This window comes from Pocillopora damicornis, chromosome 8 (assembly GCF_964200805.1).
Source record: "Pocillopora damicornis chromosome 8, jaPocDami1.2, whole genome shotgun sequence".
Taxonomy (NCBI): domain Eukaryota; kingdom Metazoa; phylum Cnidaria; class Anthozoa; order Scleractinia; family Pocilloporidae; genus Pocillopora; species Pocillopora damicornis.
In genome coordinates this window covers 8,518,795-8,543,884 of record NC_142677.1, presented here as the reverse complement: position 1 = coordinate 8,543,884, position 25,090 = coordinate 8,518,795, and the positions used below count along the sequence as shown (strand labels likewise).

The following is a 25,090-nucleotide window of genomic DNA, read 5'->3' as shown; positions in this document are numbered from 1 at the left end:
CGCCACTAACAAGGGGTCGAGTCTGTTGAAAACAGCTATCGGAATTTGCGTAGTAGCGGACTCTTAAGTGTAAGGAACGTTTCCGTGTATCGCTAAAAGAAAAGAGCGGACTTGTATCCACGGAGAGGAATGCTTGTAGTTTGCTGAAATTGCATCAGTGAAAAGGTCAAACTTTGCAAAGTGAAACGGTGGAGTGACAAAATGCGTTGGATGAGACAAAAGACCCTCTGAAAGAGAAACGCCAAAAAGATGTACGAAAATGTCAGAAATTCTAAGAACTATACTATTTCTATCGTGGAGCACAACAAAAAGTACCAATTGGTGTACGGGAAACGTGTGGTTGATCCTCACACCTTTAAAACATATCCATTTGCCATGTTGACTGATTCGTGAGAACTTCACGAATGCATATTTTTTTCTCTTTGTGATGTGCCGGACGCTGCACACTAGCGAATAGTACACGTCCCGCTTGACATTAAAGAAATTTTTTGGTATTAAAATGGTTTGATTTAAAAACCTGTTGTTTTGCTTACTTTCTCCCATCCAAATAACACCCTGCGCTACCTACGAAATACTCTGGCGTGACATTTTGTCACATGACTCGTGATGATTAATATTCAACTCATCTCGTAAATAAAATGCGTCCTGGTCGGGCCGACATTACTACTAATTTTCTAGCTGTTCTTGAGCATTCATATCCATTCTTAGCCTTACTTAAGAAACCGTACACATTTTTTAAAGGTACTATAGCTTCTCTAGCCATTTTTAGCCGTACTTACGCATTCTCATCCATCTTTGGCCGTACTTTGGTATTCCTAACCATCCCTAGCCGTAAAGTGTCCCTTACCACCCTTACACATACTTATGCATTCCTAGTACTTTTGCATCCATAGCCATCCTATACGTACATAAGAAATCGTACACATCTTTTAAAGGTACATTAGCTTCCCTAGCCATTTTTAGCCGTACTTACGCATTCTTATCCATCTTTGACCGTACTTAGGTATTCCGAACCATCCCTAGCCGTAAAGTATCCACCCTTACACATACTAAAGCATTCCTTGTACTTTTGCATCTATAGCCATCCTAGAGGTACTTCCGCATCAATAGCCATCTTCCTTGGCCGTACTAAAGCATCCTCATCATCTTCAGCCATACTTTGGCATTCCTAGCCAATCTTAGCCTTACTTGAGCATCGCTAGCAACCTTTAGCCGTACTTAAGCATCCATAGTCATTTTAAACCGTACGTAAGCATCCCTAGTCATCCTGAGCTGTACTTAAGCATCTGTAGCCATTCTTAGTCCTAGTTAAGCGTCCCTAACCATTCGTAGCCTTACTTAAGCATCCCTGGTCATTCTTCGTTGAAGGCCTACATGTAATAAATGTCATAAATGTAATAGAGGCCCCAATGTTGTAACATTTGGTCCTAAATGTGATAAGCCTTCAATACAATCGTTTAACTGCGCTAGTGCATTCTTGTTATAGCGGATATTCACATTAAGATGTTGAGGTGGCAGCTGTTTCACCGAAGAATCATCTGACCAATATTCATGGCATATTGCGGGATCGCTGGTATTAATCAGCGTCTTTTTATTTGCTAGTGACCGAGGTCGACAAGCATTGGTTACAAACCCCTATACTGATGTGTTTTTATGGCATCAAATTGACAGACGTCAAAACAATGAGAACGCTGACCAATACCTCTCTTTTTATCATTGGCTCAGACTCTTAAGTACAACAGATTTTGACGATATATTTGTGCGATCAGTGCTAAAGTCAACACTTTCTGAACCAAATTACAAGGAAATGGAAGTCCATTGACCTATACGTAAGACAAATTCCGGGCTCGGAAAAGCACTTTTTTTCTTACTGTTTTACCTTGCCAGATTTGTATGGGTCCGCATGAAATAAATTCATTGCGTTATTGACTAAGCGTGAGGTCAAGATGGCTGGATATTATGTTTTCTCATTTCACCGAAAAATTCCTTGACCCGGTTAGAAGCTCACATGGCTCTATTCAGCCAATCAGAAGGCTAGAAATTCGATAACAGTTTACTAATGATAGCGTATGAAGCCAAACGACGATGAATGATGTATTATGACGGCGAATGGTGTTATTGCGGTGAGTGTTTCCAAGTGACGGCAACTCAAAACATCTAACTGGCACTAAAACTGATATCGTCTACAAGACTCCACTTCAATTACATACTTCTATTGTCTAAAGGACCTTCCTGGCCCAAATTACTGAAATATGACAAATTGTATAACTGGGGCAAATAACTGATATGGTCAAGAAGATCCAACAAACACAAATGACTAAGGAGGTCGAATCAAAAGTTAAGTGCAAATGGCTGGAAAATAAATAAAGAGTGTGTCCACACAGTTTCAGGCTGCCCCACTCGCCTTCAGTCATGGGATTCATGAGTGTGACAGCAAAGGCGTAAAAAAATTGGCTGAAAGCAAAACGCATCCATGTGTTGTATCGTCAAATAAAAGGGAGGTGGTGATCAAGTGTTCCATTCATTTGCTTCGAGATTATATTTGGGGTGTCAACGTTGTACTGAAAGCAATGGTGATTAAAAATTTATTGTTAAGACGAATCACGAATTGAAAGATATGATGAAGGGGTTCCGAGACACAAAGAGGTCATTCACGTGACTGGTCCACCTAAGAAAGGAGAAGAGCCTTTCATGTCATCGAGCAATCTCTGTCTTCCTTTTAACCGCGTTACAATTTTAATTCAACCTTTTGGTGATGGGTCGTGATTTTTTCTCAAACACTTAGACGTAAATATATGTACCTATATGTACTTGTACGATATCTTTTAGTTTGTATAATTATCTTTATTTCTGGTAGTTTACCTCGATATGAGAACCTGTAATGGTTTTCTTTGCTTAGTCACTATCATATTTCTTGGCTTCATCATTTTGACTTGCTTGTTTTCTTTGTTCTAAGTTACTAGTGCACCTAACAAGTTCTTGGCTGAGGATACGTCCAAACTTCACGTTTTCCTCTACAAGCGAAAACAAAGCCGAAAAGATTCTTGTTTTTTCTTGGCATGTGCAAGATAGAGAATCGACATAATTAATAAAAAACCATGATTATCAATCTACATCTAATGTTATAAATAAATTTCGATACGATAAGATTCATTCCTGTTATGCTCGGTTTGTATTAACCATGCATTGTAACCACAGCTAGAGAAAAATTGGAACATTTTCCAAGATATATCTAAAAAGCGTAACACCATATACAAGCCGTTCGTAGCTTTCATCGAAAAAGCCTATTCAATATATATAGGGTGAGTCCACAAATTGGCCCTTTAACCTTGCTTTCCAGTAACCTCCTTTGTACACATAACAGAATGTTCCAGAATCCACATCTTCCAGAGACACAAACCATCTAAACACAAAGAAAGAACTTTTAAGAAAAGTGACTATTATACCATGACAGTTTTCATGATAGGTCTTGATTCAGGGTTGAGGGTTGTTATTTCCAGCAATTGTCGGATAATGTGAGGCTCTGTACGGAAGCAATACATTTTTCAGTTTGGAAAACAATAAGCGCATTGATACCGTACCGACAGACTCTCATGGTGACTTTTTATTATCATCTAAGTACTGAGTTTACAACTTATGATCATCGTCAAAATCACCAGTGACTCCACCATATTTACCCACCTATCCATCTTGATGGATAGGTGGGTAAAAATGGATGGTCTCGCTAATTAACCACGGGAGTTGATCATACTGATGTTGCCTCAAATGACGCTCCTTTGAGTCTCTTAAACTGCGCAGACTCAGAACATACTATTTTTGATCTGACTCTCGAATCTCCAGATTGAGACGAAGAAGTTGTAAAGCTAGATGATAAGAATTTTGATCTTACTTTTGCCCTATGAACGAGTTGGTTATTCAATGCAATTTCCTGATTAGTCAGCGGTATTTTTCTGATGACACTCAACCAGACTCCATTCTCACGAAACTTTTTGTACAATTGTCTACGTTTTCATGCGTTTTCACATTTAGGCATTTTTTCCCACTCTTTCACTCGTCCATGCATGTATGTTACTTTAACATTCGACCATAAAAAACAAATGCTGTTGTTCCTAAATTCTATTCATAACAAAACAAGAGAAAAAGGACAAAACAAAGACAAAAACAAAACAAAACAAAACAAAAAACAAAACAAAAAACAAAACAAAACAAAACAAAACAAAACAAAACAAAACAAAACAAAACAAAACAAAACAAAACAAAACAAAACAAAACAAAACAAAACAAAACAAAAAACAAAACAAAAAAACAACGAAGCTGTCAAAATAAATAATTTAAACTACCTTGGTATCCAGGCCTGGCCAGCAAGGTCCCTTTGCTTTCTAGCCCCTCTCTGCTTTTCCTCTAGGCGATGCTTTTCGCTGGCGGAAGCATCAATCTTTGAAGACACAAGGGTAATAAAAATTCTTTAGTAACACAGCATTAAAAATGGTAGGAGATAGTGTACAGCGGTCAGCTTCAAGGGAAAAGTTTACTATGTTAACCTCACAAGGTAAATGTACTTATTATTGTGAAAGTTAAAGGACAGCATTGACATTAAAGTGCTTATACGCTGGCTCGTAAATGCGTGATCGGAGTTTGAACGTAGAGTTTTCCATGGCTATACTATTCAAACAGGTAACTTTTCAAACAATTCGCAAAGCTCATCTGTAAAAATCCCTATAAATCATAGTGCGACAAAAATGTAATTCCTGTTCACCAAACCTTTCCACATTCCAGGAGCCGAATATCTGTTCTGACTCGACAGTCGGTGTGGCATGAAACGTCTGTGAAAAAAGAGAAGGCTATTTAAGTATCACAAGCTGGAGGAAGGTATTTAAGAAAAAGACCACAGTTAAGTGAGCAATTACTTAACTATGATTTACTAGTTTTCTTGCTGTAGATTTTATTTTGGAATTTTTTTGAAAGCTAAAGCAATTAGCATGTAGCTTCCAATAGCAGTTATGTCAAAGTTTCAGACCAGCGTTCTCGCGTAAAATCAAAGTTAACGAAATAGCACTATCATCGCTCCACGCAGCATGACTTGGGCCTCTTACCCATTTGAAAAAGGGATTGATGAATTCAACCTGTCTTAAGCAGCTGTAACCTCTGAGTCTGAGTCTTTTTGCTACTGCAATGAACTCTGGTCGTTTTAACGACTCCATTTTTATAAGATATAAAAAATTAGATTTTTGAAAATTTCATGTTTGAAAAATCAATTTTTCAAGACAAAAGCTTCAGCGTCTTTCAAATCAGTACACAGTAGCGTCAATAATTAATCGCTTATTTTGATTCCTTCAGCGAGGCGACTGCCACTTATTCTGAAGAAATCCATTGCTTCTTTCCACGTTCTGAATGTGAATTGTTTGGCTTCTGAGTCTGATGAAAATGTATGGCTTTGATCTGATCTCATTATCAACATTCTTGATGCCAAGTGATTCTTGCAGCTCTCTCTTGGTGAGTAAAGTGTGCTTTTTTCTCCCGCCATTTCCATCAGCTTGAAATGATTGATCTTGAAAACAGGTTCTCTTTTTCCAACAATGGGATCAATGAGGTCATTCTCTCTCTTTGTCTTCAAATCTGCCTCTGCCTCTGTTGGGCTACTGGCCTCAACAGCTCAACTTCCCAGTATGGTACGCAAAGACAGGTTACGGAATATCTTGTGAGGTATTTGACAAGGTTCCAGAACAGATCAAGTCATTTCTGACGTTTCACTTCTACTTCACCGCCGGAAGGATTCTCTTTGAGATGGGCGGAATTCAGAGTCAATTGTGACACGCCATTGTTCAAACCAATATGTGCACAACTTGGAATTTCATCAGGAGCAGAATTCCAGTTACAGACTTCCGCTTCAGAGAATGTGATAATCACGGTGTCTGATCTGCTTTCGTTTATGTCACAAATCTTGGACCATCAGCAACTTCAAACTCTTATCGTCGTTATAACAAGTTCGGCGATGACGGTGGAAAAGCCATCACAGGCAATCTGATCTACTTGACAACGAATGACAACGGTAGGGTTGAGAGACAATTTGACTTCTTCATGGCAGACAAGTCAGAAGGTCTGACGCAAGCTGGGATGGCGAGACTGAATCAGTCAATTGAGGCATTCGTTTATTGCATTCTTGGTGCACAAGCAAATGTCAGATGATCAATCTTGAGTTCATCAAGAAGTAGTAAGGGAGCTCAACGTGAGTTCCTCTTCTTGGTTGAGGATGTAATCAGAAAGTCAGACAAAATCAGTTGGAGTAAGGCACATAATGGGAGCTTGTCAAAGATCAACAGACTGGCCTCTCACCCGTCAAATTCAATTAACAAGACTTCAACTGAAGTTCAGGTGAAGTCACCATCAAGGTTAGATGGAAAGTGAAGCACGAGCGACAGAGACAAATCATGATATGGTGAAGGTCGGATTGATTTCAGCTGGAATGGTCTCAGCCTTCTTGATTCATCGATTCTTCCTCTGAAATCACTCGACCATAACTACAGCAACTCTCATTATCAGAAGCCATGCATTTTGACCGAGGAAGCTGATCACTGATCTAGCAGCCCTGAATACGGAGCATGAGGCAAAAGGACATATCCCTTGTAAGGAAGAGACCTGGGAGAATTCCTGCAATCTGACTTCCAAGAGTAAGACCTTTGGCAACAGACTGAAGGCTTTGTGTCACTAAACTAATAATAACTCCGATCGTTGTGCCAACTGCCAGGACAACAGCTGAAACTGTGAAGCCATACTTCTTAAGGATGTTTCTTACTCTCACTCTCTGTGAAGTACCTTCTTCAAGTTCTTCTCTATCATTGTCAAGGGCAACATTCCGCTCTACTACCTTTTCTCTTATAGCTTGGTCTTCATTCTCATCCTCGGCAATCCCCCGATCCTCCTGAATAGACTTCTGCAGCTCTTCAATTTCTGTATCCTTCTGTGTAATCAATCTCTCTTGCTCCAGGCCAAGTGAGGTTTTAAATTGTTTCAGGAGTGATCGATTCAACCTTTTTTTTTTTTTACACCTTTCTTCACCATACAAGGGATGTCCTCTTGCCCTGACCAAATATCTTTACCTGCCACCGTCCCCTTTTACTATAAGAAACTTTGAGTTCCAAAGCCTTTGCCTCAGGATAATTTTGGTAAGGGAGTCCCATGCCTTCTAATTCAAAGTTAGTATCACCTTCAATGAAAGATGTTTCGGCGGTTTTTGACTCTTTCTCTTTTCCCCTGTTCATTGTTGTCATTGGAATTTCTTCATCTGATGGCGCTGGAGTTGAATTATTACATAAAAGGTATGCTTGAAAATTGTTTCAATAGAGGATCAGTATCTTCAAAATCATCCATTTGAAATAAATTATTAATTAATTAAATGGAAGTCAGTGAGAAAAGCAAAATTTTGAAAAAAGAACGCATCAAGGCTGATCGCGTAATTCACAGAGTGACACTTAACCCCAATAGGGCATCTCTCTGTGAAACACAATGTTCCAGTTCCAAACCTTGATGACGAAGTTGTCCTTGTGCCTGGATACGGAATACGGATACGGAGTGGTCATGCAAACAATTATATCGTGAACAACGACGCACGAGCGCCTGTTGACAGGTTGACTGTGAAATTTGTAGGAGAAATCGAGCAAGACACCAATGGCTACGATCTCTTCAAGCTCTATGAAAACTTCTCCTCGACTGAGAATGAGAGAGCAAGCATGCTCAGAGAAGTTATTTAGTCTGTTGATCTTTCGAAGATCAGATGCAATGCTGGAGATAGGAAATCAGGAGTTGACAAAGAGAATAAGCTCAGTGATGTTCATGAGAATAAATATAGGATTCCATTGGATCATGAGATTCTGAAGTATCAGGGAGTCTTCTTCCCACAAGCTCTCTATAATGAGCTTGTTTTTGAACTCAGACTAGCACCTGCCAGCAATTTTGGGATAAGATCTGACAACGCACAGCTTGCCTATGAATTTACAAACATCCAGCTTGAGTCCGAAGTAATTCACAGTCAATAACTTCCTGATGAACGACATCTTACTACATATACGTAACAGCACCTCATTCATCTCAAGACAATCATTATCGTGAAAGCGACTGACATGATTATCAATGAAAGCTTAAGTGTTCCGTGGGGGTCAATGAAGGGTCTTCTTCTATTCTACAAGCTATATGTCGCTGGTGCGAGAGACAGTGAGAACACATTCAAACTTGACATCACTGAAGTGAATGTGGTTGTGAGTAGAATTCCGAATAAGGTTTACAGCCAAGGAAAGAAGACAAAAGATATGTGGGAAGAGGTCTTCAGAAGATTTGGTAAAGAAACAGCGCAATGAATGCTACAGACTTTTATGCCGGAGACAGATTCAGTCTCTTCATCAATCTCAGGAGTATGAGAGACAATGATCTTCATGGAAGTGGATTGAAATTGGTAAATACGAAAGAACGAGTTCAGCTCGCAATTAACAGAAAAACATCAGGTTCAGGAAATGTGAAATGACACATCTTCATCCTTTCAGATGCCCAACTTAACATCAGCAACAGAGAGCTTGAAAATCTCAAGAAAACATATGATAAGCAGCCACGGGCATGAAATCCTTTCATGCGCGTGAGAAAAGGAGCGGGAAATTGGGAAAATTGGGAAATTGGCAGGAGGCCTACTGGTCAAAATGTTGCTGGCTCATTCTTAAGTCGCGTAATTCAACGCCGCAATACTTGATAGAGAGAGATATAGATTTACATCTGGTTATAGAATACTTGAAAAAAAATGCAGATATTTTACGATCAAAGCAAGCAAATACACATAGATATCTGGAGAATATTCTGAAATTGTTATCCAGCAGACAGCAGAAACAACGCGCTTGAATGATTCCTACGAAAAGTCTTCCGGTCATGCTACAGATGTTAGTTGGGTGGAGTTTAGCATGGAAATATTTGATGGCGGTAAGTGAGAACGACAACACTATTTTAGCTTTATTTTCGGAATAGTAGCACAGTTCTTGAATTTGATGGAGCTGTTGATATTCCATCTCAAATGATAGGGCAGAATTTCTCGTCTGTAAAGCCGAAGTTGTCGCACACGTGAGCTGGTTTATCAGCCAACACGCTACATGTGACTTCATAATCTCCTAACATGAGGGAAATGATAATAAATAATCAAACTATAGACTAATCAATGTTTTCTGCCATGTGAAGGCTATATTCGCCTACATGCATCTCTCCAAACATGAAATTTTGCACTCCTAAAAAAAAATCTTGAAAGTTGTTAACATTTGCGACAGTTGGCCGACAGTATCTTTCGAGATAAAGGGGTAAGTTTCTAAAGAAACTGTGGTGCTGCGTCGGTGGGAGAGTATAGCAGGTAATTTAGTGTAAACAACTGGGTTGAAAACGTAAATTAGCCACCGTAAAGGGTAAAAAAGCTGACGTTTCGAGCGTAGGGCTAACGCTCGAAACGTCAGCTTTTTTACCCTTTACGGGGGCTAATTTACGTTTTCAACCCAGTTGTTTACACTAAATTACCTGCTAGTATCTTTCGGGAACTGTTCTTCTCTTTTACCCACATTTGTAGCTTTCTTGATCAATCATCTTGTATAATGAGCTTTATAACATAGCTTGTAAATTTGTGTAATCAAATTCAATTGCGCGAGCGTGCTTCATATTCCTATTGTGCACGCTCATGACGTCAGCAAACAAATCCCTCGAGAAAAAAAAATTTTCCATCGGGTTGAAAATGTTATAAAACAATTGGTTCATACGTCAGCTGTGCGTTCATCGAGATATGAAGCACTTGGGAAGTTTGGAGAGCACTCAAGAAGCTAGAGTTGCTCGAGGCGTAGCCGAGACAACTCTTACGCATCTTTCGTGCTCTCCAAACTTCCCACGTGCTTCATATCTCGATGAACGCACGCTGACGTACGAGCCAATTGTTAAATAAAATGAAGGTTTATTCGCTCAAATGAGCGCTTAGAACCAGTATTGTGTGGCAGGTGTAGTTGAGAGAAGCTTGTCAAAACCACAGATTTTAAAAGGCATCCTGGACAAAAATACGGCAGTACCCAAAGATTTTCTTGATGGTTTCCAGAGACAAAGTGATGGATTATAAAGGGAAGTTAAAATTAGAGCTGGAGCTTTCTGACAAGGGGAGATATTTGACCTCAAAGTAATCGAATATTTATGGAATCGAAAACTCTAAAACAGTCATTTATTTGCCTCTGTTGATCGACAAGCCATCGATCAAATTGACTGACACTTGCATCGTAAAATCATTAAGGATGTAACAATAAGTATGTAAAACCCTTTAAGTAATCGGTTGAATACCATCACAGTAAGAGCTTCATACATTTTACCTAATTTGAAGCGATTTCCTCAGGGAAGGCCAAGAAAAACAGGGGGGGGGTCTATCTCCCCCCAGAAATAACGAAAACAGAAACCAGTTTGTCTGTTTGAGTTTTGGGGTAGACCCTATAAACTAGCTAAGTTTCACTGAAATCGGTGAGATGGTATGTGCTCTCCTGGACACACTCTTAAGTACACATGACCCAAAATGTAGCCAATAGAAATTTTCATATTTACTTCCAAAGCTCATTGAAACAGAGCTACGAAAAACCACTTCATTACCTTTTATAAAAATGTTCCTCACTATCTGACTTCTGCATTTTTTATACAATGTATCTCTGAATTAACCATAGTCTAACCTTGATTCAAATTCAATCTACAGTGTACATCCTCCTGATACATACCATATTCTGGATCGTTTAATTGAATTGAAAACTGTGTGAAGCCATAATATCTGAAAACAATTGAACCAATAAATTGCTACAAGTTCATTATTTATTGAAACAAGTATAACAGTATAACTGATCAAAAGTTCCAGCTTCTTCAATTGAGTGTTCACCAACATCACTTGGAAACTTACTGTGTAATTGGACAATTTCACAACCTGGCAAGTTCTTATATTTATAAAGACACAAATAACGGTTGACTAACTCATTCACAAGACTAATGACCACCACAATTATTGTTAAAACATATATTATGAATATGGCATATTAGAATATGGGACATTATGCATGGAACTGTGATAGTCCATTTTACTGACTTTTCAAACCTAAAATTTGTCTCTTATCATATAGAAAATAATAACACTTTAACTACAATTCTTCTTTGGTAGAAAACACTTTTTAATGGCATTGTTTTACCATTGCTTTGCTACTTGAACAAACACCTTTGTAAATTATTTTCCTTCCCCAAAACACCTCCAAGAGCCCCCCCCCCCCAAATATTGACCTGTGAAAAGTCCACTCAGTTTCTCAGTAACACCTCTGATAAATAATTAACAGTCCCTTATCATAACTTAGTTCAGTGCTCTGCATATCAAAAACTTTATTGTACCTCCAGGAATCTTCAGGTTTGGTATTTGCTGTCCATAGGTCAATGGGATCCATGTCTGTGTCTGAAAAACACAATAAAACCACAAAATACCAAGTTAACCAGGGTCAGAGTTGACATGTAGGCTCCATGGAAGACCCAGTCTTGGTATATGTTACCACCCCTTTTATACAATTCCTACCCGAATGAGGTCACCCATAAAGTGCTCATGGACTTGCTTGCTCTTGTCCAGATGTACTTCATTTTTATATTAAACTCATACATGCATCTTATTTATACTAGAAGGAACCATTTATACAACTATGTTTCTAGAAATCTGTTTGAAATACAATGTCATTGAAAAGAACTTATCTTCAACATACATCATGCTCTGAACACTAGAAAAAACTCAGCCTTCATTGGTCAGTTACATCCTTGTTCCATTTTGGTATTTTACTATTTAATAACCTCTTTTGTGTTTCTCTGCTATCCCAATTACTTTAGAGTTTTAATGTAATCAATCAAAATATTCAACAACTCAAAACACAAATCTTACCACAAAATATGCATTTTTTTACAGGGACTATTCTGCATGGGCATGCAACAATAACCTAAGATTGCTGTATAGCTCTAACCTTGAACACAGAGATTTAACCTGATGGATTATAAAAAGAGCAGCCAGTCTTATTCTTTATTAATGACACACTAAATTGCAAAAACAAGTCAACATACCATCTACAGAATGCAATTCAAGGCTACGGTCCCATGCTCCCACAATGTTATATTTGACATGACCCTTCGAATTTAGCACCTCCCCTACAATGCAATGGTGCTAACACTGATGAGTGTGAATGAGCAGATATTCTCATTTTCAAAAGGTTATAAAAATATTATGGCCAGTGAACCAAAAGAAAACATTTCTGAATAAAGGTTTGAGGTGGCCAGGGGTTGTTCTAGACAATACCAAAAAGATTGTTTAACTTACATGGACTAAATAAAGCATTAAGAGGTAACTTAAACAGCAACAACCATAACCTGTTATGTCAATCTAACAAAGAAGTACATATTCTGTGATGGCCTTATGACCTTAAAATCCAAATGACAAGAAAACAAAACAAAGGAACAAATATCAACACTGAAAGCACAAAATAAATACAAACAGAATCTAATGGAAATATATGCTGGGCAATCATTCGAAACATATTAGAAAACTTAATTGATTTTAAAACTATCTGCATGCAGCCAATTTATACAAAACAGGATCAAAGCATCTTTTCCATTATTTCTTTATGTTACAAAAGTAGAATTCACCCCTGAAACTTTTCATACAGGTGTTCTCAAACACCATCATTAAAAAATGTTGCTTCATATTGTTGGTATGTGGCAGACTGGAAGATAACAATTTCTCATAGAGGTAATTTGGTGTTCATCTATTGAAGATTTTGTCATAATAAAATAACAGATACGATAAATGGCTAGGTAAAGAAATAACAACAGAGGACAAATTTGACAGGGAGCATCTAAATAATGAGCATCTAAAACAATATGCAGGCATTGTTTTGAACCTTAAAAAGATCATTCAGAAGATCCACAATGCAGTTTAGCCAAGATTTTGTTTGATAGGGGCAATTTTTCCAGATAACCAAACTGACCATAAAAGGGATTGGTATAAATATAGACTCAGTAGACCCTCCTCTTCAACTGCTTATCATTCAAAAACTGCCACAGTGTCCAGTCCTCAGTGCTGAACTACTTTTATTAAGTGCCATTCATCACTGTGTACATAGGTTGTCTTTTCCAGTGGGTAAATTCCATTACACTTGAGAGATATCATTGCAGTTTTACCTAAACATTAGTGCAGGTCACTGCTTTAACACAGAATGTGGCATGATCATTTCTTTTCTCCCAGCTCAAAGGGAGATCACCAGTGAATAGAAGGAAGAGGACAAGACCTTAATTGGAGCCCTGGGAAACACACCATAGCTTAATATATGCAGCAGATATAGTGCCTCCAAGCATCATACCCAACATGTTGTGATCCACACCCTGAACCAGCTCCATGACTCATGCAACCCTTTCCACACAAAAGGGATTCAGTCATAAAATATCTTGGAAATGTAGCTAATTTAGCCTGGAACTTCATTTTTAAATAAGAGAAAGTTGGTATTTATTGAATCCCTAACATTGTTGTAGGTGTGTTACCACTGGAAAAAAGATCACTTTGTATAGTGTGAATACAAGGTGGTAAGTGGATTTCTAAGATTACTAGAAAGAGTACACTATCATCAATTCTGGCTCTATTTACATGTAGGAATATAGAAAAGTACAAGTTGGTTATTTGACCTGAATATTCAATCTCATTGCCCAATCATTATGGGACACTACAAAAATGAGGCAAAATCATTCATCATTCCATTTGACAAAGGTGAGGGGATCATTGTGCTAAGTACTTTCCTGTAGTAGAAAAGTGTGACAAAACATGACAGAGCAAGACAGAACAATGTGCAATAACAACGACTAAGCATAATCTGAAAAAAGATTGCTATAGGATCCTTTGTTGTTGTAGTAACATGAAAGTATTCTTATAATGTGTCGCATGGGATAGCAAATCTCATTTTTGCTTTCCTGCTCAACATTCTTGCAACACATTTATTTAGGGTAATTAAAGATTATGCCTTAGTTCAGCAATATTTATGTACGTTCCATACTGGTTGTATTTGTGTTATAATTAGGTTATGTCATCAGAACTTCTTGCTATCCTCTGTATTCTCCATCAAGTGTATTAGTTATAGTTACCTTTATGTATACAGTTCAGTTGAGTGTGCCTCACTTACTTCACAGCAGCAGTCTTGTAACCTACTGCATGTACATGTAGCCCAAGCTTTAAAACAGGTTGACCCCAACCGACCCTTCCCTGATGTTTTACTACACTGTGATACTACAATAAGGTGTAGAAATTAGAACCATATCTACAATCCTGTATCCCTTGTGTATCCCTTTTGTTCAAGAGTCATGACCACGATGCAGCATTGAAATTCCCCAAATGGCAGTAAATACACATTAATTCTCGAACTCTACATGTTTGCATTTAAGGATACAGCTCTACTTTGTGCTATACCAATACCTGAAAGCTGTTTGAAGCTCTCTTGGACTTCCCTTACAGGTTGAAAATGTAGTCTACACTGCTCTCGCGTTGAGTGATTTGTCACCACGACATCTCCTTCCTATGAAATCCAATAAAAGGTCACTTTAATCTATTTATCTGTAAGAGTTTGAGGTACCATCAAGTTTTTTCCTGGTTGTAGCACAAGTGAAGACCCCTGAAAACTAAGACCCAAAACCAGAAAACAGAGACCTAAAAACAACTCCTTTATGATCTTGAGACAAGAAGTTCGGGTCACACTTTATGGCTCCACCAAAAAAAAAAGAAACAGTGAAAAGCTTGATAACTTCTCTGTTAGCAACAGTTTAACCATTTATCAGTTAAACAAAAGCAAAATTGCTAACAATTACATAAAATGCTACACTGGTGTACACTTTATTTTCTTTAACTTTCCTCTTTGTTGCTTTCCTCATTTATTCTAAAAAAAAAGTACTGCCTTTCGACATTTCTAACTGCTGCCCCCAGCTGTTCTTGTTCTAAATGAAGATCAGAGCTGGTGATGTAAACTTTTGACCTGGCTGATGCCAGTCGGCATTACAGCATTGTTCTTCTTTCATACGAAAGCTGGTCTAACTGCTCTTCAAAGCAGCCAGTCTAACATGACAAACGGCATAATTTTTTGTCTTTTCAGTGTTGTGTGAAGGAAGGTTTCCTGCCTCTCATTGCTTGTGTAATGTCTGCACCACTCTAGTTGGCAAAGCTTACAGGCAGAGAGCATGTGGTGGCTTCTGTGCTGCAGGACACTCTGAAGTTTGAATACAGTAAGTTCCACTTCATAAAGCACATCAGCCAAGGAAGCTTTGGAGAGTTTTTCTTCTCCAACTGCATTCCGAATTACACAATTCTTAAAGGCACTTAGTTCACAAGAAGTGGGGGGCAAATGACAGAAGAGTTTGATCACATCCTTCATCACTATCCAAAATTAAAGAAAATAAGGGGATCTTTGTTTTAGGTCTGAGTTCTTCAGTTGTTTGTTTTTGGGTTTGTGTTTTTGGGTTCTTTTTTTTAAACTACTGTTTAATTGCATACTGTACTACTAAAAAGATTAAAACTGCAGCTAGATATTTCCAGTGAGAAACTACATAACAAGATCCTAAAAAACAAAGAAAATAAAGGGGTATTCATTTTCAAGTCTTTGTTTTCTGGTCTTCAATTTCAGGTCTTATAGGTCTTAGGTCTTAGGTCTCAGCTTTTTGTGGTCTTTGTTTTCGGTACTACTATTTTTTTCCCCTTAGTCAACCAATATGAAATGCTTGTTGCATAGTTAATCATCAATCGAAAAAGGTACTCTTCAATGCCACTAGTAACTCGGTAAAAGTTAACTTTGATAGGCTATTTCAAAAATGAATATAGATGGTTTGTTTAGTTAGGTTAGGTTTCACAAAGTACAGGAAGCAATGGGCATATTCAATCTCACTGTCGAATCATAATGGGTCCTACAGTAGATAAAAATTAGGTAATTATCCTTAGCACTGGGCTGGTCAATGTGTTGGGTCCAAATAAACCATCCAAGTGATGAATGATGATTTTAGATATATGAAATTCATATATTTGCACTGCAGTTAAGAAATGAAATTAAGAGATCCTTGCAGAATACTACTGAAATGATATTTGTCAAATAAAATTATAATATAATTATATATTATTATGTTATAATTTTATTTGACAAATATCATTTCAGTAGTATTCTGCAAGGATCTCTTAATTTCATTTCTTAACTGCAGTGCAAATATATGAATTTCATATATCTAAAATCATCATTCATCACTTGGATGGTTTATTTGGACCCAACACATTGACCAGCCCCCAATTAGCTCGTTAGCTCAGTTGGTAGAGTGCTGCACCAGTATTGCAGAGGTCATGGGTTCAAATCCTGTATGGACCTGAATTTTTTTTTTTTCAGGTCCTATTTTCAACTACTCATTTCAGTAGCGTTCTTAGCTGCAAGGATCTCTTAGTGTCATTTCTTCACCACAGTACAAATATATGAATTTTATACATCTAAAATCATCAAATATATGTTATTTAAACTTAGTCATTATTGGATGAGGAGCCTTCACACTATAATTGATGCTTTTTTGAAAAACATGGAAATGAAGAACCAAGTTGGCTTAGCCCAGACCATTTTTACACACTTTTCCTGTCCAAGTCAACAATTAAACATGACCCAGAAACATTGAAAAGGCTAAAACCACAGAAAACTGGCCATGGTCACTACTTGTTTTAAGAGTTTTTTTGGGATATATAGTTTGCTTTTGTGCCCTATCCATGTAGCTCAGTCTTGCTAACTAAACAGCTTACTGTATTTTGTTTCATTAAATTTCCTTTTGCACTAAAATTGTAGTAAGCTGACTAAAGCAACTTATCACTTCGGATCTAGTTTTCAAGGTTTCTTTAGCAAGATTGTAACCATTAGTTAACACTGTTTGTCACTGACAATACATGGATATTCACATGTCAATGGATATTCACATGTTAATGGATATTAAAATGTAATGAACTCAGTTTGCTTTCAAAGTGTAATAACAGGACTTTCTGTTCTGTGAATATGACTCCATTTCTTTCGTTAGTGCACAATATTGCCTTGCCTTTGGCAAATCACTCTGAAGTAAACAAGCAAACTCACCTGATCTACATAAATACTGCCAACAAGGATGTTGTGAATTGTTGTGATTGGCTTCTGCCATGTAAAATGATGACCATCTGTTTTAAACTTCACGTGACACAATCCAGTTGGAATAACCTTCAAAAACTATGAAGGTAGGCATATGTCATCCATATGATATATTCCAACACAACTGTATAAGTATCTTTTATTAACAATAACATTAGAACTTTATGATTTACTTTGAATATGCAAAGTCACATACATAATTCAAATGATATATACATATATTTATGTATATTTTCCTACAGGTTTCAACTGGCCACCATTGTTTCCATGTTCATAGGTTATTCTATTGTCTGGCATTGTATAAGCATAGAGATCTTGTTTATGTGCACCCAATACTTATCATTTCTGTTACTTTTACGAGTGGTGAAAGCACTGGGCTAAAAATTTGAGAAATAATGTGTAATACCTGTCCCCTAAATTTAGTATCAAGTTTATATTCCTGCCAGAAAATCCAGTGATCAGATTCTGCATGAAGGGCTGAGATAGGAGGATGATGTGATACCTATGCATAAACAGATTTCAAAAGTGAATCTAATTAGATAAAACCACCATAATGGTAATACACTAACTTGTCTTCCAAATAAAAACTAATTTGGTACTCTATTTCAGGAAAGAGACATATGTTATTTGCCAGCTGGGAGGTCCGTATGGTGAAAAACTGTGACAGAGGTCTTGAAAATACTGCCCGAGGCCATAGGCCAAGGGCAGTATTTCAAGACTGAGGTCACGGTTTTTCACCATACGGACCAACCCTTGGCCAGTAAATAACATATATTTTCTTTTAACTTGACGAAATCATTTCTGAAAGAACCCAAATGATTTAGGGCTGTAAATACGGCAAGATCTTCCATAAACTGAACAATTTATGAGTGAGTAAACGGTAGTTAAAATAGAGGTGATGCAAATTAAAGAGAGATGCCTCACCGAAACATTTTCATTTCCCTAACGATAACGGTGATTTAAAAGTCTTCCAAACAAACTTTGAAACATTATTTTCACAAGTATCTGTCACAATCTGACACCTGTCAATTAGGGAACTTGTAACAAAAAAAAGAGCAAGAACATTTGAAAAACAATGGAACTAGTTTGGCAAGGACTGTCATGACAATTTTTTCTTCAAAAACAGTCAATGATCTAACAGAAAGTATTTTTCCCTCTCATCGATGATTCATTCATTTACAAAGATTTACCTCTGTTCATTAATAAAACGGCAAGGAAAGTAATTGTGAGTAAATGCAAATTTTTTATTTTGAAGTTGTGAGAGTTTGTTCATTTGTTTGCTGCAATGGCGTGTGTAAATCTGGTCTTTCCTCCACAAAAACTAAATTTGAATGGCACACCACCAAAACACACAGGGATTTAATGCAGCCTTTTCTCATTAAATTCCTTCAGTTTCTATTGTGCAATTTACAGTACAAATGTCCAAATTGAACGGACTTGGAAAGACTCACCAAGAGTGTATATTTGTTGTAGAACTTAAATTAAAACTTTACTGAGAAAATTCAGATATTAGATGAATTAAAGTTCCATTGTTCAGTTTACCTGTAACCAAATACCTCACGTTTTAACTTTCTATGTACTTTTTGTGAACGATTAAAATTAATTGCAGACGGTTTTTTGGCTGCTTGTCAACCAACATAATGGCACTATTGCTTATACAAATTCATTCTGAAACCAATATTTTTCTGTCAATCAAAGTGATTTGAGAGAGAGAAAAGAGAGGATTCATAATTTATTTACTGGCTTGAGGTAGTCACCAACATGTTTGCTTAAAAATACTGCCCAGAAAGAAAAATGAGATGTATCTATGAAAAATGGCAACAAAAATTGGGATGTACTTGGCAACTCACGGAAGCGTTACCATGGCTCTTGGGCAGAGATAGGAAAATACTGACTGGGTAAAGAACCAATCAGATTTGTTACCGTGCCCTCTAAAAAAAAATAATATGAAGTGTTGACTTTATTTTTTCCTTTCCTTTCACAGCAATGAAGATCACCACTAGTTAAAGTATTTTTTTTTATCCTTTTGTCTTAAATTGTTAAATATTTTTTAAGACACTGACATTCCATGTAGTATTTTCTTTTGTTGTGTTTCATGTACATTGCAGTTGGATGGACGGTATCCAGTCAAGTCGCTGACGGTTCGACTCACCAACACCAACTCACCGACGTATAAAAGGGAGTAGAGATGTCGGTGAGTTGGTCTTCAATCCAGTACAACTTATTAGAAGTTAAAGATATAGAAAAGTAAAAGATCTTTAGAATCCAGTTGACACGATGAGTCTTTACGGTGTTGTTGTCACACAATAACTCGTTCACATCCAAAGTTTTTTTGGTCATTGGTGATGTTTACCTTGCTTAAGATCCTCATAAACTTTGTTGGAAATAAGAAGAATTGTTTTTTTTCAAAAGATCTTGTCGAGAAAGTCAAGTTTTCTTAAAAAAAACCTTACCAATTGACATAATGAGTCTTTATATATGGTGTTGTTGTCACACAATAACTCGTTCGCGTCTGAAGCTTTCATAGTCATTGGCGATGTTTAATTTGCTTTATTCGCCATGAGATCCATATAAACTTTGTTAGAAGAAATAAAAATGTCTTTTTTTAAACTAAAGATCTTTTACTTTTCTTTATCTTTAACTTCTAATAAATCGTACTGGATTGAAGACCAACTCACCAACGTCTCTACTCAATTTTATACGTCAGTGAGTTGGCGTTGGCGAGTTGTACCATTGGCGACTTGACAGTAATTTGGATGGACTAAGTAAGGTAAATTAATGTAAATTTGTCAATTCAACCATTGTTTGTTTATAGCTCTGGTTTTCACTGCTACATATGTGGATGCCAAAGGAAAAGGTTCTTTTAAATTTTATTTGAAAGGAACAGTGTGTTTTGTCCTAAGCTATTGATGGCATTACAGATGGAGACGAGATTGAATATCAAAAATCCATTCTAGCTACTTTTAATTGAGAGTTCAGCTTTATATCTAATTTATACCTTTGTCCGTAAGATGGGAGAGGTGTATGGAGCATGAAGAGGAAGGTTAGTGAGAAGTTAGTAGTCAGGAAACTACACACAAAACACAACTACAGTAGACAGCCCCCATTTTGGCTAATGCGAGTTATGTTACAATGTGCTGAGCCTGATAATATTAGCAATTTGTTCTGAATTTTTTGCTTTAGATATCTGGACGATTTTGATTTTAGGTTGTTCATATATGAGTGAAAATAATTCTAAGTGATAAAAATTAAACCTCCAATGCAAGTAATAACATATTTTTGATGTTTTCTTAGTGAGCTAGAGTAATTTGTGGTAAAACAGAAGATGTCATTGGCAGCTCAACTCCTTGGACACAATGTGCAGTTTCATTTGAACATACCATAGCATCAACAAAATTTGGATTGGATTGGATTGGATTGGATCACGGACTGGATCACGGACTGGATCACCGACTGGATCACAGACCAGATCACAGATCATGGATCAGATCATGGATCAGATCATGACAATTAAGATTAGAAATTTTGTGTGACAAGCCAAAATAAAAATATTGTAATTTTTTGTGAAAAAATTACAATATTTTCAATGAAAATTAGAGATGCTGCATAACAAACCAAAACAGAGTCTGTGTGACATAATGGAGAGCAGGCCCATTTGAAAGTTTTTTGCCACAAAACTCCATGTAGTCACTTTCACGGCTGTGTCAAGGAGTGTTGTGTAGTGCCACCTTGGATGAAGGCAAGCAAGAGGAATGTATCACTCTTCAATCAGGAGGCGAGCATTGGGATTTTTGGTTTTGGCTTTTTTTAGATTGGTTTTTTGGTTTTTGTGCCAAAAGTACAGTTTTTCAGTGATCCTGTTCATTTTGGTTTGCGCATTTTATATGGTTTAGCATTTGGTTTTCAGTTTTCATCAACATACCATAAAATACTTTGTAAGATGTTGGGGTCATAGGATAAAATTCCTTTTCTGTATCAGAAAAAATATTTTAAAAATATATCCACCAGCCTACACCAACGCTGTGATGCAGTCACACACAGGCCTTTTGCACATAGAGATGTCATTCATATGATTTTTAATTTTGTGTCAGAAACAGACACCTTAATGGAGACTGACTTCATTAAAGCAACTGAAAGTGGAAAAAAGGGGACGCAAGAATTCACAAAGGTCAACCTTTTTTTATCCTTTAGGACATGGATTGTGGAGAAAAGGTTAATTTCTTTGTTCTTTCTTTTAAGATCCAAGCTCTCATTTACCACAAGTCACAGGAACAAATTACGGGACCAATTCATTAATGAACAACCACTTGGTTAAATATCAATTCAGATAACAACAAAATACCATGAGACTGTGTCATCCACTAACCTGCTCTGCAATTAGGGCATATCCAGCAGTGGGGTTAACAAATTCAAATGTTTCTCCTAGAAGTGGGTTGAAAGGTTTCCAGAACCTACAAGCAAGGATGAAATATAACAGTTTTGGACTCTAAGACTTTACCTTGGCAGAAAGAAAAATTTTTCCTTGCTACAAGTATCTTGAGGTTTGTTCAGCACCCCAGAATACAAATCCCAAGAGCTACTACATCTACTGACTACTTATGCATAACCTACATTAACTAATTAGTCACATTAATTGGTGGCATGTAAGAGCTGTCACAAAAATTATTTAGAATCGTTTTTCTACCATGTTCTACTAATGTTATATGAAATAATCATATTTTCTGATGCATTTCCCTTCCCCAGCCTTTTGTAATTATAGTCACAATGTTGAGTTCTTTTTTTAACTCGTGAATTGCGCGCATGCGCAAGAGCGAGTTATAGATACGATGTGGGGAATGGCATTCGATCGCTCGCTCGCTCGCTCGCTCGATTGGTCGATTCCTGTAAACTTTTTTTAGATTTTAGGCTTTTGAGTGCATTTTATAGTTTTTGGCGAGCAATAAACAGACGAAATGGCGACCTTTGTTGCTAAGAATAGTGGTGGGGTGAAAAAGAAGCCAATGATAATCTTAAAAGAGTTTTTTTTTTCGTTTTAGTTTTAACAAGCGGCGCCAGCGACTGGCAGGCATGCAAGGATTCACACTGAAATAACAGAACAACCTTCGTTTTTCATAAAATTGTAATTTACAATCCTTGAACTTGAAAACAATCCGAAGATTCATTGAAAATATCACTTACTGCGAAGCGCTCGGAGTTTACAGATGTTCAAAAGCTTTTTCTATACTTTTTCTAATAGCGTGAGATTGAGGACAAAATTGATCATTACATTTCGTCGCGTGTGTTTTTCCTGTGTGAAGCAACAAAAGATGCCGGCGACTGACGAAATAACAAGTTAACACGAAAATCAGATAACACCTAAACAAACAATTTTAGCTACCGATTTTCAGTGAATTTTTAAAGAACAATTTTCTTTTAAGTTTCAAGACAATTTGAAGATTCAACATACAAACAACGTACTAAAATGCGAAAGTTACACACCACAAAATTGATAAATAGGCCTGAAATGAAATTCTATCTTGTTATTGATCATACGTTGCCTAGCACGTGACCTAAATCTACCCAGGAGGAGATCCAAAATGACGGTGGCAGGCTTGGCTTAGTTATATCACTCAAAACTCGTTCCCGTTTGTCTCATTTGATAAAGAGGGAATCGTTAATGTTTTCATTAAGACAGTATTGCCTTGATTTTCTAATATTTACTACGAAAGACAGTAAATTTCACTTTTCACCCACATTTACTTCCAACCTTTTCTTTTGAACCAGAAACAAAAATGATAGACGTTTAAAACACGTGACATCATCCACCTTGTCAAATGTAATAGCATGATCATTTCAATTGTAATGCCTTCTTATCCCAACGTTACTTTGTTTCTTTGCTACATTAGCGAACACTGAACTACTGCTCGTACTCTAGATATGACAATCAACCACAAAATTCCCTAAACCAGATAACATTAAACATAATCTGAAAAATCATGTGTCAATTCACGAGTTTGCTCACAGAGCACTTTGATTTTTAATGAATTTGTATACTGGTAAATATATAAAGTCAACAATTTTGTTCTTCCATTAATAATTAGTAAATGTACATGTATCTTCACATTCCCATCTTGAAAATCACCTTAATGGGTTAGGAGGGATGATTGAACATTTGATCAGTTGTGAAAAACTTCTGGGAGTGTGAAGGTACCAAACTCTTTCAAATATTACAATATTTGTATAGGTAATCGCATGATATCATGTGTAATTTGGAATAATGTAATAACACAAGTAGATTTTATCACGGACCAACAAAATTGGGTAATAGGAAGATGTTTGTTCAAATTTGTATCTTGCCCCCTAAGGCAAAAGTTGTGTTAAAATATCCCACTCAATTATTTTGTAAAAGGCAAAATCTGCAAAAGGGGCTTCTTCATATTGACCAAGCTTTAGGACCCAGACCTTCTCTTCTAAGCCTAAAGCAAGAATTGGAGTCCTTGGACTAAAACATTTACAATCGTACATAACAACTGGAGCTCTTTAAGTGGCCTAATGTAACAGAAAAACACTGAAAGCATTTGTCAAAAGTTTATTTAACAACTGTATGGCATTGATTTGATCAAATTGGATTCCACAGCAAAACATCCAGACAAAACAAGAATCTATGCCTCGCAAAAGTCAGGCTAACCATAGGTCAGTTGTTGTTTGCATTTTGAAGAGCACAAATCTGGAATGAAATCCCTTAAACAAACTCATTTGTTGTGGAAATATGGCCACCTCTATAAAAAGACTCAATAACCTACTGGCTAGTAATCTTCCTTTAATTTTTACCTAAAATATTCACATGAAGACTCATAGCTTCTAATTTAACTTTATAATTTGGCTTACTATAATTTGCAAAAAGAAACAAAATGAAAATCAGTATGATTGGTGAAATAGAAATCTGTAATTTGTAAAAGAGAAATCTGTAATATACATATGTAGACTTGTAGCTTATACTTTAACTTTATGTTTTGGCTTAATTACTGTAATTTGCAAAAAGAAACAAAATGAAAATCAGTAAGATTTGTGAAATAGAAATCTGTAATTTGCAAAAGAGAAATCTGTAAATGATTTGCCAAATAGAAATCTGTAATATGCAAAATATAAATCTGTTATTTGCAAAATGATAATCCCTACAGAAAACTCCATAGGCTGGAAGAATGAATCTGTCGGTTCACCACAAGTGTGGATTGCATATGCACCCTTCCAAATAATAATAAGAACTGGTGAAAGTGAGAAATGAAAAATTTGTGAGGTGTACTTGCAAAATCTCCACTATGTTCATGAATAAATCAATGCATTGACTATGTGAAAGAAGAGGTAAGTCATTAAGCCAGAAAGAGCAATGGTAATTTGACATATTAGCTGGCACTGTGGCTGTAATTAATGTATATCAAGTGTAATCAAAGTGTGTTGTCAACAAATAATTCAAATGGGTGACATGACAATTTCCTGACCTGAAATACATGTGGAAATGATGAAAATGTTTGTAGATAAAATATCATGTTGGCGGGGAAAATGGACTTGACCCAGGCTCTTAGATTATCTTGAAGTTCCTGCCTGATTACGACTTTTTTTGTTAAAAGTTTTCTATTTGCAAATTACAGATTTCTACTTTGCAAAGTACAGATTTTCATGTTGTTTCATTTTGTTTCGCAAATTATAGCCTATATTTTCATAATATTGATAACTGTCACTGAAAACCTTAGCTAAGGAGAATCAATAATAAAAGTTATGTATGTATGCAGTTATGTGTGTCTGACTGTATAATGCCATAACATATAAATTCTTGGTGCCCACCTAACTACATGATATTTCAAAAGGCAGTCAATTTTGCACTAAAAAGA

General features: G+C 36.7%; 1 protein-coding gene across 2 annotated transcripts in view; it reads right to left on the bottom strand.

Annotated features, from left to right (window-relative positions):
- Positions 1-2,713: 2,713 nt before the first annotated feature.
- Positions 2,714-25,090, bottom strand: part of LOC113684648 (oxysterol-binding protein 2) — a 31,016-nt gene continuing 8,639 nt past the window's right edge. For both annotated transcript variants that reach the window (XM_089180174.1, XM_089180175.1), the window contains 10 exons: positions 21,589-21,673; positions 17,629-17,724; positions 17,175-17,300; positions 14,510-14,609; positions 12,118-12,201; positions 11,410-11,470; positions 10,758-10,807; positions 4,762-4,823; positions 4,341-4,435; positions 2,714-3,403 (listed from right to left, as the gene is read on the bottom strand). In XM_089180174.1, the coding sequence (XP_089036300.1) occupies positions 3,289-3,403; positions 4,341-4,435; positions 4,762-4,823; positions 10,758-10,807; positions 11,410-11,470; positions 12,118-12,201; positions 14,510-14,609; positions 17,175-17,300; positions 17,629-17,724; positions 21,589-21,673 (874 nt within the window). In that variant the 3' untranslated portion in view covers positions 2,714-3,288. The remainder of the gene's footprint in view (positions 3,404-4,340; positions 4,436-4,761; positions 4,824-10,757; positions 10,808-11,409; positions 11,471-12,117; positions 12,202-14,509; positions 14,610-17,174; positions 17,301-17,628; positions 17,725-21,588; positions 21,674-25,090) is intronic.